At 43.1% G+C, this 17,094-nt stretch overlaps 1 protein-coding gene across 2 annotated transcripts in view; it reads left to right on the top strand.

The window, feature by feature from the left end:
* Positions 1–17,094, top strand: part of SEL1L3 (SEL1L family member 3) — a 116,424-nt gene that overhangs the window by 42,274 nt on the left and 57,056 nt on the right. For both annotated transcript variants that reach the window (XM_054485031.2, XM_054485032.2), the window contains exons 8-10: positions 697–829; positions 2,370–2,510; positions 16,691–16,902. In XM_054485031.2, coding sequence (XP_054341006.1) covers positions 697–829; positions 2,370–2,510; positions 16,691–16,902 — 486 coding nt within the window. The remainder of the gene's footprint in view (positions 1–696; positions 830–2,369; positions 2,511–16,690; positions 16,903–17,094) is intronic.

Genomic DNA, 17,094 nt, shown 5'->3' with positions numbered 1-17,094 from the left:
CTACTTTACAGAAACAAAAAACAACACCAAAACTCTATAGATTCCCACCCGCTGAAATAACTGTGTGACTAATGGGTCCCAGCCTCTATTTTGAAGCACACTGAGTTAAGTCCCTTGTTCCTGAGGAGCTCCCTTTCGGGATCTTAATTAGGGAATTCATGAAAGAATACAATACATGCTTTAATTCACATGTGTTTGGGAGTGCTGAGGCAGGAACGGGTACATAAGCCCGCAAGTGAGATGGGGTGAGCCGCTAGGGGGGCCTGTCCTGAAGCCATGGCCTTGCAGCCAGCTCTTGGAGGTTACAGAAGAGGGGAGGAGGGCTCTTTGATGCAGCAGGCACATCGCAGGTACCCTTGCATCTTTTCATGGGAATTGAAGGGGGAGGTGAGTGTGATTTTCTAGGGACAGAGTGCAGCCAGAGAAAAGAAGAGGGAAGAGTCCCAGTCTCTGGGAAATTCTGACATTTAAGAAGCTGGACACAAAGAGAAGCTGGAGGGAAGCCATCAGAGCTGGCGTGTCCTTGAATTAATACCAATGACCTTGCTTTGCAAATCCAGAGTGGATGATGTGTGTACAAACAAGCCACCTGGAGATGTCAATGGGAGAACAAAGCCAACCCAAACACATCCTCCTAGAGGTGGATGGATATTTCATGACAATTGTTGTTCATTTGACTTTCTTGCCTTCTTGTAGATTTTTAATCCCCTCCTTGAGAAGCAACTTGCTGAACAAATCAAGTTATATTATGAAAGGTGTGCTGAGGTTCAAGAAATAGTATCTGTGTATGCATCCGCAGCAAAGCACGGGGGCGAGAGACAAGAAGCATGTAAGTGTTGAGCTTTAGGGGAGCTGTTTTAAGCTCTGTGCATTTACATAAACACATGTTTGGCTTCTCCATAACAGGATTAAAATTGAACGTATATGACTTGGCTCAGATACCAGATGGGACAAGTGTGACCTTGAGCCCTCCACTGGTGGATACAGGTGAAATTGTACATTCCACCTGGATTCTACCAAGACCAATGACGGCCAAGAAGAACCAAAACATCTTATAGCTCCAACCATAAAAATCTAGTTTACAAGTACAAAGGAAAGCGAGTGTTTTGTGCCTCATATGGCATTATTCCCATCCATAAGGCCAGCCTAAGAAAATAAAAATGAACTGGAAAATAAATTAATCATTAGAAATGTTTCCCCATCAGTGCACTTTTGTTTTGGGCCATTAATATCTGAATATTAGCTTTCAGAAATGTTGAACGGTGACTTTGTTGTTTGGAGCTCGGTTTTATTTTTTAAATCCTTGAAATTGACTCATTCTCGAAGACACCGGTAATTTTTAACAGAAGGAATGAATTTCAAATAGACTGCTTTCATGCATGCTCATATTTGCACAGACATCCTTTTACTCACACAGGGTGTTTATCAGTTACAAAACTTGGTCCTGTCTGGTTCGCCAGTGTTCCAGCTTGGATCTAGCACTTACACATTTCTCTGTGCTATGGATCTTGCTGTTTGATATGGTGGCACTAGAGTTACTCACATATGTTCCTTCTGGAAGAGAAATTCCTGTGGGGCCTTTGCCATCAGCAAAAGCGAATTGAGTATTTCAGTCCTGCCCATATGTCTCTCTATCTCCAGAGCGGAACTTCTCATTCCAGGTCGTGGGGCGAGGGATGCATCTCAAACATGCCCCGGTCCAATAGGGTTCACATGAAATGGTCCCAGGTAGTGATTACAGATGGTGACAGGTGAGTGTGGAAAGACAGTGCTTCTGCATTTCAATTTAAGAATAGGCTATACTGGTCCCCAGCTGCTGCTCTCACTGCTGAATCATCCGGAAAATATGACGCTGTCAACAGGAGGGGGAAGATATATAGGAATAATAATAACCCAAAGAGGAAAGAAACTGACTTTGGTAACTTATGTACTCTCAGGAGACATACCCTGAGATAGAAGGCCAGGCATGCACACCCATCTGTTTGGTGGCATTAGGAAGATTTTCCTACCATCTCCAACTGCCTTGCTTCCCTGAGGGTCTTTGTGCTTTGCTCCTCAACTCACATTCCAAAAAATGGCCTAGATATTGGCCTCCTGGGGACTGGTCAGAGGCCAGCTGCTCATTCTGTAGAATTATTCAACAGCCATCAGCAACTTTGGCACATTTCTCATGGACTTGGCTCTGAATTTGTGACCTGGAGGCAAAAGCATCATAGCCAGTTTCAAATCCCAAAAGGACCCAAACCAACATCCAGTAACGGCAAGTCTGGCCTCTTCTTTCTAGTTCCTCTTAGGAAGAAGGGCTTTAGGGAGGTGAGTCTTATCTTCTGCTAAAGGGTGTGATATCTTCTGCTTCCTCTTCTGTGTAGGCCATCTCCACAACTCCTACCTGGACCTCCAGCGCAGGTATGGGAGACCCTCGATGTGCAGAGCCTTCCCCTGGGAGAAGGAGCTGAAACATAAACACCCCAGCTTGTTTCAGGCATTGCTGGAGATGGATCTGCTGATCGGTAATTGAGTCTTTGCCTCGGCTTTAGGTGCTGGTTAGAAAGGCTCCTTGTTTTTCTCTGTTTCACTCACCCTCTTTGGTGATTTAGCCTTAAAGTTATTTTTAACCCTAGTGTTTTAGCTTAATTTCAGATTTAAATTCTGCCCTTGTATGTCCACAACTCTTGATATATCTGTGCACACTTCCAACACTAAATGCAAAAACTTAAATTTAGGAATCGCTCAAGCAATTCTTTATTTAAAGCCAAGGCCACAAATGGACAGGCTGCAGCCAGAGCCAGCCCCCAGATGCAGTTGATTTGGAAAATACCTTGTTGTATATGTTTAAAAAAAAATCAGTTATGTGTATCTAAAAAGCTTGTATGAAAATGCAAATTTCTAGCTTTTTTAAAAAAAAGAAAAAAAACAAAGATCTGGCAAGACTGGGCCTTTCTCCTATGTGGCAGCAATTGTGGAGGTGAGGCTCAGACCAGGCATGCTTTGTCCACCCACAGCCCCTCCTGTCTATTTCATCATCTCCTGCTTACTTCATTCGTGGATCTGACCTGTCTGAGCCCACAGACACTTGAACTTGGGACCTCTGATTTGAAGTACACTTTAAGCATCATCTCAGGAATCTGCATAAACTTCCCAGATGCCACCAGCTTCTCTGTAGGCCCAGCGCAATTTGGGTTTGCTTAGTAATTCAGTGCATATTCTAGGACATGAGGGATCTTAAAACCATGCCTGTTAGAAAGAGGAAAGGCAGCTGGAGATGTTCAGCCTGGTGAAGAGGATCCTAGCAGGGAGTTGCCAACTGTTTTAGTGGTGGGAGGCAACTCCACGTAGTTCTGGGCATAGAACCAGATCTTGCGTTGAGGCGATGCAGAAGCTGACTTCTGCCTCATGTAAGATTGGTATCTTACATTGCACCCGCTGCCTAAGAATGGCAGTGTCTAACAGCATGGATTTCCTTTGCAAATAGTGACCATCCTGCAAAGAATTCAAGTCACATAGGATATTTTATCATTCATTCTTCTGATGCTTACTCAGTGACTACTCAGTTACTTGGCCAGACTTCAGAGATACATGAAGTAACACAATGCTTCTGTCCTTGAGGAATGAACTTGAAAGCAAAGAAAAATAGTAATGCATTTTATTAAAGGCATAGAAGCTAATGGTGGAGACACAAAGAAAGGAGTGGTCAGTTCTACCTGGAGGGCTGAGGTGTTCTGGGAAGGCTTCCTGGAAGAGGAGACACTGGGACTGATTCTTGAAAGGCCAGCAGGTGTTTGCCAGATAAAAGAGTTGGGGGTGGGAATTGCAGGCAGAGCAGACCCTGAGAGGTGGTAACAGCACAGCATGTCGCATGATGGTGCTGTGACAATGGGGAGGCAGGAGAAGCCCTGCAAAGTGATTGTTCCAACGAGAGCTCGGACACCATCCTGAAGTTTGGGCTTTACCTTTCAGGTGACAGGGACCTGTTGAAAGGTTTCAAGCAAGAAGAAGAGACATAGTGAGATCTGGGATTTTGAGGTCACTCTGGTGGCAGTGAATGGCAGGGAGGTGAACTAGAAGGAAGGGTGTGGAGCTGGAAGAAGGGAATATATTGCCATGGTCCCTTGAGGAGTGGATGCAGGCCTGAGTGGGACATGGTGACAGGAACAGAGCTGAAGGATGTAGAGATGGGCTCTGAGGGACTCCATGGCTGCTTGGATGTGGGCACAAAGGACAAGTAGGCAGGAGGCTGTGTCACGTTGTGTAATGAGTGGCGTAGCCTCTGGAGCCAGCTGGCATGGGTCCAACTTTAACACTCACTAGCTGTGTGATTTGGGCAAGTTACTTAATTTCTCTGAGCCTTAGTTTCCTCATCTGCAAAATGGGGATGATAATAGTATCTGTCTTCTAGTGTTGGGTCCAATAAATTGATCCATATATGTATATGTATATATAGGTATATATGTGTATGCATATGTGTGTGCATATGTGTGTATGTATATATAATATACATATATGTATATTACATTATATAATATATCATATAATAATATATATTATATATAAATATATTATATAATATGTATTATATAAGTATATAATATATATTATTATATAATATGTATTATATAAGTATATAATATATATTATTATATAATATGTATTGTATACGTATATAATATATATTATTATATAATATGTATTGTATACGTATATAATAGATATTATTATATAATATGTATTGTATACGTATATAATAGATATTATTATATAATATGTATTGTATACGTATATAATAGATATTATTATATAATATGTATTGTATACGTATATAATAGATATTATTATATAATATGTATTGTATAAATATATAATAGATATTATTATATAATATGTATTGTATAAATATATAATAGATATTATTATATAATATGTATTGTATAAATATATAATAGATATTATTATATAATATGTATTGTATAAATATATAATAGATATTATTATGTAATATGTATTGTATAAATATATAATAGATATTATTATATAATATGTATTGTATAAATATATAATAGATATTATTATATAATATGTATTGTATAAATATATAATAGATATTATTATATAATATGTATTGTATAAATATATAATAGATATTATTATATCTGCCGGGCGCGTTGGCTCACGTCTGTAATCCCAGCACTTTGGGAGGCCAAGGCGGGCGGATCATGAAGTCAGGAGATCGAGACCATCCTGGCTAACACGGTGAAACCCCGTCTCTACTAAAAATACAAAAAATTAGCCGGGTGTGGTGGCAGGCACCTGTAGTCCCAGCTACTCAGGAGGCTGAGGCAGGAGAATGACGTGAACCCGGGAGGCGGAGCTTGCAGTGAGCCAAGATCGCGCCACTGCACTCCAGCCCAGGCGACAGAGCGAGACTCTGTCTCAAAAAAAAAAAAAAAAAAAGTGTTTCATATATATATATATAATATACTTAGAACAGTATCAGCACATGGTAAGTCCTACATAAGCAGGGTTTCTCAATCTCACAATATTGACATTTTGGACTGTAGAATTTTTTTTTGCTGGGGACTGTCCTGTGTGTTATGGGATGTTTGGCTGCATTTCTGGGCTCCACAACTAGATACCAATAGCACCCTCCCCATATCCCTCCTCTCCAAAAATATCTCCAGGTATTGCCAAATGCTCCCAAGTCCCCAGGGAGGCCAAATCACCCCCAGCTGAGAACCACTGCTATGTCAATGTTATTGCTCTTATTACTGGGCAGAGATAGTTCCAGGTTTCCTTCGGATGGTTGTCTGGAGGTGATGAAGCCCCGTGCCCCAAGACCCGCAAACAGGAGAGGGAGACGCATGTTGGACAGTTTAGGCTAAATGGGCTAAGACCACACCCACACCAAAATTGTTTTTATGAGAGTTCCGATCCTACTTAAAAATAGTTTTGCTGATTGGGAATAGGAGTGCATCATTTTCACAAAACATTCTTTTTTAAGTAAATACTGTCTATGAGAATGTTTTCACGTTATTGTTGCAGCTCAAAATTTTGTTTATAAGAATGTAGAATGATTTGTTTTCCATGGAGGCCTGGCAATGAAATCTAATTAAAAACCCCAATCATAAGTCCCCTTACCTTAAGACTCCCTGAGTATGGGCGCTGCAGAACCGCTAGATTCCTGCACAGTGAGCCTGTTCCACTGACCTCTGTTAGACTTCTGGGGCCCCCATCAGTGGGGAGAGAGGTGGACCCAAAGCTGGATTTGCCACTTTAGGACCCACCGTTAGTGCCTAACCTGCCATTGGGGTCTTCTGGTGCCAAATTAGAACGGCACCAAGGAGCTTCCCCTGAGGGACCATACCTGCCAGCCTCCCCTGCCACCACAGCCTCTGTTTCCAGAGGCACATGGCCGGCTGCCTTCCTCTTCTCCCTGCCTTTCCCTGGCCTAGGAGATGGCAGGGAGAGAGAGCCGAAGTTTAGGTGAATTTCTAGAACCAGGCCCCAGGCCCCATTTGCCTTCAGCGCCTCTTTTTCTAGGTCACATTGGAAGGACTGGGGAGCCTTCTGCAGAGGTGGGGCGTATACTCCTTAAGGTCATCTCTCTATCTGGCACAGTGCCCTTGCTTGGGGCTCTCATAACATCTTCCAGCAAACCTGGGAGAAGGATTGGTGTCTTATGTTGCACCCAGCTTCCTAACAAGGCTGAGAAAAAAACCCTTGATTTTGTAAATTGAGGGTAAAAAAAAAAATGGATTTATATTTCCAACACGTCTTTACTCTGATCTCCTATAAAAAGAACCGTAGTAAGACGAGTGTGACGCTATCGCCGTTCCCAGTTCCTCAAATACCCTTCGTTCCAAGTTCGTCCTGCCCACAGCATCTGGCCCTAGCTGGCTCCGGCGGGCTTCAGATGACTCTAGTTAATAGGAACCGTGTTTGCATTCTATTTTCTGCTGCTGCCCTGACCTGTCCTGTCCTGTTGATTAATAGACTTTATTAGAACATCCTCATCGTATTACATTTTTCCTATCTGAGATAAGCTGTAAGAATGGATTCAAGCATGAGATGTTTGATGCTTGGAATTCTTACTGTAGGCACTGAATAGGCGTGGTAACAAAGATAAGGAATTTAACTGAGTGGGTGTGTTCTGAAGTTACTCACAACCTTTCATTCATTCATTTACTGAACAAGCATTGACTGAGTGCCCCCTACGAGCCAGGATAGAATCAAAATGGGGCTGTGTTTTGAATGAGAGTCATTTAGGCTAATGTAAAAGAAAACATCAGCTTCCATAGTTTCCCCAAAGGGCATTAATTCGTGGATTTTTTTCCTAGAATTTTTAACAATAAGATGACATCATGGTGCAAGAGAAAATGGGCTGTAATTTCTGGTTCTGTCTGAGAGTCATCTTCTTCCCTGCCAGCAGCTTTTCTTCGTAGACACAGCCAGCACTCCACTTCCAGGCCGCTACATATGCACGTTTCAGACCTGAAAGCGTTTCTTCCCCCCACACTGTGTGATTTTAGATGGATCATCTGCTCACTATCTCAGCCAACAACACACTTCAAAGCAGAGATGAGAACACTGCAGGGGGTAGAGAGTGGGGAGGCTTCGGCTTCATTAACAGCCAGTGGGAAGTGGAAAAGAGTGTCCTCCACATTCCCGTCCAGTGAGGTCAGCACCTTTGAGTTGTTCCCAGAATAACCGTATTATTCTATTACAAAAGAGTCGCCAAATATTTACACTTTTCCTCTTTAAGGGCTGTGATTTATCTTTTAAAATTCTTATTCTTGCTAGTATACACATAACAAAATTTGCCATCTGAACCAGTTTTAGGTGTACAGAGTTCAGCAGCACTAAGGATATTCACATTGTGCCACAGAGCTCCAAGACTTTTTTCTTGCAAAACTGAAAACCCATACTCAGTAAACATCTCCCCATTGCCCCCATCCCAAACCCTGGGCGCCATCATCCTGCTTTTTATTTCTATGAGTTTGACTGCTTTAGTTACCTCGTATAAGTGGTATTTTACACAGTATTTGTCTTTTGGTGACTGGCTTATTTCACTTAGCATAACGTCCTCAAGGTTCACCTCTGTTGCAGTGTGCGTTAGAATTTCCTTTCATTTTAAGGCTGAATGGTATTTCATGACATGTTTATATCACACTTTATCCATTCATCCATTGATGGACACTTGAGTTGCTTCCACCCCTTGACTATTGTGAATAACTTTGCTTAGAATATGGGTCTACAAATATCTCTTTAGAACCATGCTTTCATTTTTTGTTAGATATATACTGTATCCAGAAGCAGAATTTCTGGGTCAGATAGTAATTCTACATTTAATTTTTTGAGAAACCTCCATGCTGTCTTCCACAACAGCTGCACCCTTTATATTCCCTCCAACAGTGCACAAGGGTTCCAATTTCTCCACATCCTCAGGAACACTTGTTATTTCCTGTTTTGTTTGTTTGTTCGTTTTTTTGAGACAGAATCTGGCTCTGTCACCCAGGCTGGAGTGCAGTGGCAGATCTCGGCTCACTACAACTTCCGCCTCCTGGATTCAAGCGATTCTCCTTCCTCAGCCTCCTGAGTAGCTGGGATTACAGGCGCACGACACCACACCCAGCTAATTTTTGTATTTTTAGTAGAGATGGGATTTTGCCATGTTGGCCAGGCTGGTCTTGAACTCCTGACCTCAAGTGATCTGCCTGCCTCAGCCTCCCAAAGTGCTGGGATTACAGGCATGAGCCACTGCACCTAGCTTTTTTTTTTTTTTTTTCTGAGACAGAGCTTCGCTCTTGTTGCCCAAGCTAGAGTACAATGGCGTGATCTTGGCTTACTGCAACCTCTGCCTCCCGGGTTCAAGCGATTCTCTTGCCTCAGCCTCCTGAGTAACTAGGATTACAGATGCCTGCCGCCACACCTGGCTAATTTTTAGTAGAGATGAGGTTTCGCCATGTTGGCCAGGCTGGTCTCAAACTCCTGACCTCAGTTGATCTCCCTGCCTTGGCCTCCCAAAGTTCTAGGATTTCAGGTGTGAGCCCCTGTGCCCAACCCTGTCTTTGAGGACATCCAAGCTCTACTGTGAAATCAGGAAAGTCGACAGTCATTATGCAGGATGGTAGTTCTGGTAAAGGGGATGCCTACACAGTGGCAAGGGGGCCATTGGAGAAGAGCCATCTGCCTGGGAGACAGGAGAGATGACGTGAGGAGAGATATCTGAGTGGGAACATAACAGCTGTTTGCCAGGCAAGCAAACTGAGGAGTGTGGGTGGATGAGGTATGTTCTTTGGTGAGTATGGGGCACAAACACGCCATGTGTGGTCATATAGAAGAAGGATCACTTCACTAACATATGGCATAGGCAGCTAACATATGCCTAGCACCGTTGCAGGCACTGTTGAGAATTCAAAGTATTAGTTGAATCCTTCCACTTCTTACACCACCCTTAACAAGCTTGCCACGGAGTGAGGGACGGAGACACGTGTAGGATCAAATGGTGTAACTCAAGGCAGAGTAAGATGAGCTCTATTCAGGCGAAACTATCCTCCAGGTCCATATGGTATCTTTCTATCCACTAAGTTCTTTCGTAGACATTATGTCACTTTATAAAAGCATTGCATTTTAAATTCCGGTTAAACCAGACTTTCTCCAATACATAAATTACTGCACAAAAATAAATTATACCTCACAGCCATGAGGATGGCTACTATCAAAAAAAAAAAAAAAAAAAAAAAAACAGGAAAAGAAAACTCCTCAAAGACAGTAACAGTATCTAGGGTTTTGCTTTTTTGTTTGTTTGTGTTTTAAGACCCTTGCCTCAATAAATATTTGTTGAGTAACTGAATGGCGGCAGCCCAAATGAGTAAGTGATCTCACTGTTAGTACTCAAAACATCTTTGTTGGGTAAATGAATCACTGAAGGAATGAGGAATTTGACTTCCAGGAGACCCAAGTTCAAGATTTGCGCTAGCCAAGTGGCAGCTCCAATCCAGACTGCTAAGAGTTCTATGGACTGACTCTGCTTCTTTCCACATTGCCCTCATTTCTCCCACTCTCCCTCAGCCTGTTTCCTCTGAGGAGCGGCTGCTCTTTCTCGGTAGACACTTCTGTAAACATCGTTCTGTTTCTCAGGTCTACCAGGAGGCTGTTTGCCAGCTTTCCGCTGTCAACAGCAGTAGACCAGAATTCTGCTCAGGTCTGTGTACACTCATTTACAAAAGAATCCCAGAAATGTAGCCGTCATAGGTCTTGCTTTCATATGATCTGTAATCTAGTTGCTGAGATATACAGGTTCCAAGATGTAAAGCAGCCACGAGGTACCTGTAAACCCAATTCAGGACCCGTGTACTGGGTGCATCCCACATGGTGCCAGGCCCTGGGGCGACCACAATGAAAATCGTGGACCAGCCCACACACAACTCTGTGCCAAGTGCCAGGGTGTACAGAGGAGGGAGGCTCATTGAGAGTTGACAGCTGATGCGCTAACCTGGTATAAGATGCAGCTGTTCCCACTGGTGTTTTCCGCTCTGATGTATAACAGGACCGGTTCCTCACCTCCCAGAGCGGGCACGCCTTTGAATTAAACATGGCGGGGCTACTCGGGGCGCCCAACTGCAGCGCATATAGATGTGGCCGAGTCCCCTTGCTGCCTCGGGCATTCCAGGGCCTCTGCTCTGCATCCTGATTTTCTTGCTTGGCACAGGGATTCTCCTGTGCTGCTGTGGCCTGTAGTTCACCACCCTCTAGACTCTGGGGTGGCATCCAACATGAGACCCCACGTTCAGGACTCCGGAAGAGGTGACTCTGATTGGTCAAACTCTATGTTGTTTCCTGGGGAACCTCCAATTCTCTAGGAAAATGGCTCCTGCCAGAGCATAGAAATTGCCCTATTAGCATTTGGGCTTTTTCTAATGCTAGTACGGTTGTGTTTTAGTATGCATGTTTTTTCATTATTTAAGAGTTGTGCTGGCCATTTCCTTCTTTTACTTTCCTGTCACACCTTACCTGTCAAAACCGAGCCGTTTGAATTCAAAAACCCTTTGAATGGGGCTCTGGCATCCAGAGAAGAGAGGCGATGAGGACTGGGCTGGTGAGAGGCTGCAGGGATGGCAGTGGCAGTCCGGGCTCTTGGTTGTGGCAGGGAGCAGTGAGGAAGGACACAAAGGCACTGAACAGGTGACATGAAGGCAGAGAGGGGAGGGGGCAGCTGGGCAGCATGGCCCCAGGGACATCTGCCCTAAGGCCAAGCCTATTTATTCCTTTGCTGCCTTTCGTCTGCACTAGGCACCTCTGACCAAGGGAGCTGGTGCCTGTGGCTAAAGGAAGTCCAAGGTCTGCCAACAAATGGTTCTCTGGGATGGGGCCAGGTCCAAGGTTGGGCTCGGCTCCCTGGGCTGACACCATCTGCGCCCCTTCAGGACCACTGCCTGCCTCTTGCCCCCAGGCTCTGGAGTGCTGAGTGTGGGGGCAGAGGTGTCCCCACACAATACACCAAGGAGTGACTGGCTGCACTAGCGAAGCTCTACCTTGCTTTTGACTTTATTTTTGCCAACAATTGCGATGTTTATTTGGAGACCTTAAAACGCAGAGAGTGGAGATGTTAGAAATACAATTATGTTACATAATAACATCGGGATACCATTTCCTTTTAAGAGCTGTGTTCCCTGTTGTTTGTTGAAGAACCATCATCTTTATTATCTTTTTTAAAAAAGCATACATTACAGTTTTTTAAAAAAAATACACAGAGACACCAAGAAAACAAACAATGGGCTATGCTTTTCTTGCTCAGAGAATAACAGCTCCGAAAGGAGAGAGAGAGAGAGAGAGATGGAGGAAGGAGGGAAGGAAAGGAAGAAGGCAGGGAGAAAAATGACATGTGTAAAATCAGAAAGTTTATACGGGGTCGGTAGCGGAGGCTTATACCTGTAATTCCAGCCTTTTGGGAGGCCAATGTGGGAGGATCACTTGAGGCCAGGAGTTCAAGACCAGCCTAAGTAACATAGCGAAGCCCTGTCTCTATTAAAAATAAAATAAAATAAAATAGGCTGGGCGCCGTGGCTCAAGCCTGTAATCCCAGCACTTTGGTAGGCAGAGGTGGGTGGATTGCTTGAGGCCAGGAGTTCGAGACCAGCCTGGCAAACATGGCAAAATCCTGTCTCCATCAAAAAAAAAATTAGCCAAACGTGGTGTGCATCCCTGTAATCCCAGCTACTCGGGAACTGAGGCAGGAGAATTGCTTGAACCTGGGAGGCGGAGGTCGCAGTGAGCCAAGATCATGTCACTGCACTCCAGTCTGGGCGACAGAGCAAGATTATGTCTCAATAAAATAAAATAAAACCAAAAAGAAGAAAGAAAAGAAAATTTACACAGTACATAGAAAGATACAAATAGGCTTTTTTTTTTTTGAGACAGAGTCTCACTCTGTTGCCCAGGCTGGAGTGCAATGGCGCGATCTCAGCTCACTGCAAGCTCCGCCTTCTGGGTTCACGCCATTCTCCTGCCTCAGCCTCCCGAGTAGATGGGAGTACAGGCACTCGCCACCACACCCTGCTAAACTTTTTTTGTATTTTTAGTAGAGATGGGGGTTTCACCGTGTTAGCCAGGATGGTCTCGATTTCCTGACCTCGTGATCTGCCCGCCTTGGCCTCCCAAAGTGCTGGGATTACAGGCTTGCGCCACTGCACATGGCCCAAATAGGCTTTTTTTGAAAAAGAAAAAGAAAGCAGGCTGTGAGCCCAATGAGGATCTCCAGGTCAGAGTGCAAATGAGGAATGCCCTGTGTTTTTATAAACCAGTCAACTTGGTGTAGATCATTCCTTTTAATAGTTAAGTGACATTTTCTCCTTTCCTTTTTTTCCCCTTTCAAACTTCTACTTTGGATGCATTACACCTTTCAGAAGCTTGAAACTAAAAATGACTTTCCTATTGATGTCTCCATTCCTCTCACAAGGAATGAGGTGCCTTTCTGCTCCTGAATTCTCAAACAGACGCTAGTCCCAGCTCTGGGGCCTTTAGCAAGTGGCTACCTTCTCATATTCTGCTTTTTGCCTCTTCTAAAGATGAGCACACAAACGGTGACCTTATGGTATCACTGTGAAAAAGGGGAAAAAAGCAAAATAAATGATACTGGGCTACATGGAAAATAGTAAGGGGTAATTAATGGTGGTTGTGGCTTTTGTTTCTTAGCTTTGGGCGCTGAAAGAAAGAAAATGGGAAAATGGCTGCTTCTTCTATTTTGTTTGTTTGTTTCTTCATTAAACCATTAATCTCCATAAACAAGGCATGTTTTTAGTTACAGATTGACTAGAAAAAATGCATATGCTAAGCCAGATGGGTGAAATTAAGAGTTTCATTAAACTGACTTTAAAATCACCAGTTTCACAATATCACCGAAGACATTATGCCTTTGCTTTTGAGCAACAGTTGGAATTCAAAGTTTACTGAATGTGCAAAATGAGCAGTTTTACCTTAGGATTATTATTTTTTATTATATTTACTACTGCAGAAAATTATTTGATTCTTTTTCAGAGAAAATACTGTTTGGTTATATTTTGGGGGGAGTTTTGAATTTCATATACAAAAGAAATAACACAGCCCTTTCAAACAGCCTGTGTTTCAATCTGCAAAGTTTTTTTTGTGCTAAAGATTTGAGCTTTGTGAAGGATTCCCTTTTTGTTCCTTATTCTCCAGCAATCTCAGCTGCCTGGGCGCTCCTGATAATGATTTCTGGGGTTCTGTGCCAGGGGTCGGCAGGGCAAGTGTTTCATTTGAAGCTTCATTGGGTTTGGAGTCTCTTCCTCCTCTGAGCCTACAAAGCTCGGGTCCACGGGTACTCTGGCAAAACTCATCATCTTAGTTAGGCATTTGGCAGAGTAGGTGAGGCAGGGATAAATCGTTAACAAATGTTAATGTTGCTTTGCTGGGAATGTGCAGAGGGGCATCCAAGATGAGCACATATTTAAAAGTAAACACATGAATAAGTGGCAGTAGAATTTATTTTGCAACTCTTGAGTGCTACAGTGTCTACTGAATTCAGTGTATTCCATGTTCTTGTCATGGCTAAAGACTGGGTAGAACAGACTTCTCTCAACTATGCAAAGGGAAAATCCAAGACAAGATTCCGCAGGCTGCTGGTGAAAAAGGGTTTATCATGCAGATGTCATCCTAACAGATTAGCAGAGGGAAGTGGAAATGTTCGAGGATGTTCAATGCCACGTTGTTGGTTATAGCAAAACCACTGGAAACAACACAGGAGTCTAAAAATAGAGGCCTGGTAGGGAAAATGGTACAGCTATGGAATGCAATACTATTGAAGCATTAGAAAGAATGAGCTTCTGACAGCCTCAGAGAGTTATTCATAATGTGTAGTTAATTTAAAAAAGAAAGTCGAGAGTCAGACTCTACAATGGCATAAGACGCCATTTTGGTAAAGAAAATGTGTATGTAGATATGTAAATAGATTTGGATATGAATTATTGTGTATATGAAGGAAGAGTGTCAAAGCCTACATACCAAGCTTTTAATAGCTTTTAGTCTTCATTATTAAAGAAAGATTGAGGGAGACGGGATTTCTGTTTTTATTTTATACAAATCTGCATTGTTTGATTTTTTTTTTTTTTTTACGACAAGCTGTTATTTCTCTGGGGAGTTTTTTTAAAAATACAGAAAAAGGAACAAACTCCATTCATTCAGTAAAGTGAATGTTTTCAGCACCTACTGTGCCAGGTACTTGGGATCAAAAAAGCAAAAGCAGATCCAGGAGGTAGGCAGGGAAGAGTTCCAGAAGCCAGTAGCTGGAGGATGCCTTAGAGCTGGTGGAGGTGGTGGCTGCATCCTTCCCCACAGCTCAGGGTCTGCAAGCACAGGCACAGTGTCCCCATCTCAGGGACACCCAACCCATCCATGTGCCCCCAGGCACCAGTACCCGCTTATTGACAAGGTGTCAGCATTCACAGTTTCATCTGTGGGTCCTTCTGATCTCAACTTCCATTTTTAGCATGGACCTCTGCAAGGGAATTGCCCTTAAATAAACCCATCCCCAACCTTCCCACATTGGAGACTCTTCTGTGTTCAGTCCTGATGAAGGGCTGATAAGAGTGAGTCTCGTTGCCTCCTGAGCTTTAAAAAAAACAACATTTTGCCGGGCGCGGTGGCTCAAGCCTGTAATCCCAGCACATTGGGAGGCCGAGGCGGGCGGATCACGAGGTTAGGAAATCGAGACCATCCTGGCTAACACGGTGAAACCCCGTCTCCACTAAAATACAAAAAATTAGCCGGGCGTGCTGGCGGGCGCCTGTAGTCCCAGCTACTTGGGAGGCTGAGGCAGGGGAATGGCGTGAACCCGGGAGGCGGAGCTTGCAGTGAGCCGAGATCGCGCCACTGGACTCCAGCCTGGGCGACAGAGCAAGACTCTGTCTCAAAAAAAAAAAAAAAAAAAAAATTTTTGACGGAATGAAGAAAAAAATAAAAATGTTGGACATAGTTTTTAGGCAGGTGAAATTTTAGTCAAGTTGACATTTAACTTAACATTTAAATCAACATTATTTACATGTACATTTACATTTAACTCAGGTCCTAAGTTAAATGTAAGTCTTAAGTTAAAAGTTAAGTCTTAAGTTAAATGTAAATAGTATCTTTGCAATCCTATATGGCCTTTTGTAACACAGCATCCAGCATAGTGACTTGCACATAATAGAAAGTAAACATTTGTTGGCTGAATTAACAAGAGATATGAATAATGAAGATAGACTTTAGAAGACTCTAACAGTACATCTAGGGCCATAAAACTTGCTTGTTTGGGCTTATATGATGATCAGCTTATAGATTCATGGGAGAATTATGTAAAAGGAAGCATCATATAGCTTGAAGCAGTTGTGTAAACAAGTCTCTATCTGCGTGGTAAGGTACTTATTAAGGCAACTGATTGACTGTTCATTGAGGGTACGTGCATCAGGGTGACTGTGAACTCTGGCTTTAGTGACCTTCAAAGCGGGGCTCACTGCTTGGCTCTGCCTCTTGCCAGCCTTTGTAACTTTAGACAAGTTATTCTTCTCCAGGCCTCAGTCTCTTCGTGTGAAAAATGGGGATGCTGAAAATAGTACCGACCTTACAGAAGTGTACCAATTAAATGACATAATTTACATAAGACACTTAACCCAGTACTTGGCAGGTTGTAAGCTCTCAATAAAAGTTGACTCATTCTTTTTATTTGGAGACCCATGAGAAAAACTGGGGACAAAAGATGTCTAGAAAGCATCTAAAAATAAGGTTCTTTTGCTCAACTTTTTAGAGCAGTACCTAAGAACTGTTTGTGAGATAAAACACATTCTTTTTTAGGGAGTCTTAGAGGGGGAAAAGGTCTCTCTGGAAGTTTCAGTGGTCCTGATTTGGTGATGAGTTACACTGAGTAAATTACTCTCTTGAGGCGATTTCTGAGCTGCATACAGCACATCATTTCCCCAGGATACTAGGCTGTCATTTAGTGCCAAAGAAAAAGCTATTTACAGAATGACACCATGGCATCCCCAAAGGGTTTAATTTACCTCCCTGGAAGGTGGTATATTTTGAGGCACTGCAGGACTGACCATATCAATAACTCAGGTGCTTTAATTGGCTTTTCCTCTTTTTCTAAAGCCACGTCGATCCCATGGTAATTAATTGTGTGTGCTCTGAATTGTGTTATTTACAGTGCCAAGGAACCAAAATGAATCTGTATCAGAAATCGGTGGGAAGATATTTGAGAAGGCTGTAAAGAGACTCTCTAGCATTGATGGTCTTCACCAAATTAGCTCTATCGTCCCGTTTCTGATGGATTCCAGCTGCTGTGGATACCATAAAGCATCCTACTACCTCGCAGTCTTTTATGAGACTGGATTAAATGTTCCTCGGGATCAGCTGCAGGTAGAGTATTTCATTGCTTCATTAACATCAGTCACCTGCGTTATATTTGCAGAGCAATGCTCTCGTGCCCCTGGTAGAACTGGACATGTTGCAGCTCCTTGGAGTCCTTTAAAAATCTTTACACTCAAGATAAATGTCCTGGGGCTGTGTTAAATACAGGATCCTTTGCTTTCAGTGAGTGAAAAAGGGCAC

Source organism: Pongo pygmaeus, chromosome 3 (genome assembly GCF_028885625.2).
Source record: "Pongo pygmaeus isolate AG05252 chromosome 3, NHGRI_mPonPyg2-v2.0_pri, whole genome shotgun sequence".
Lineage (NCBI taxonomy): Eukaryota > Metazoa > Chordata > Mammalia > Primates > Hominidae > Pongo > Pongo pygmaeus.
This window is presented reverse-complemented; position numbering and strand designations above follow the sequence as displayed.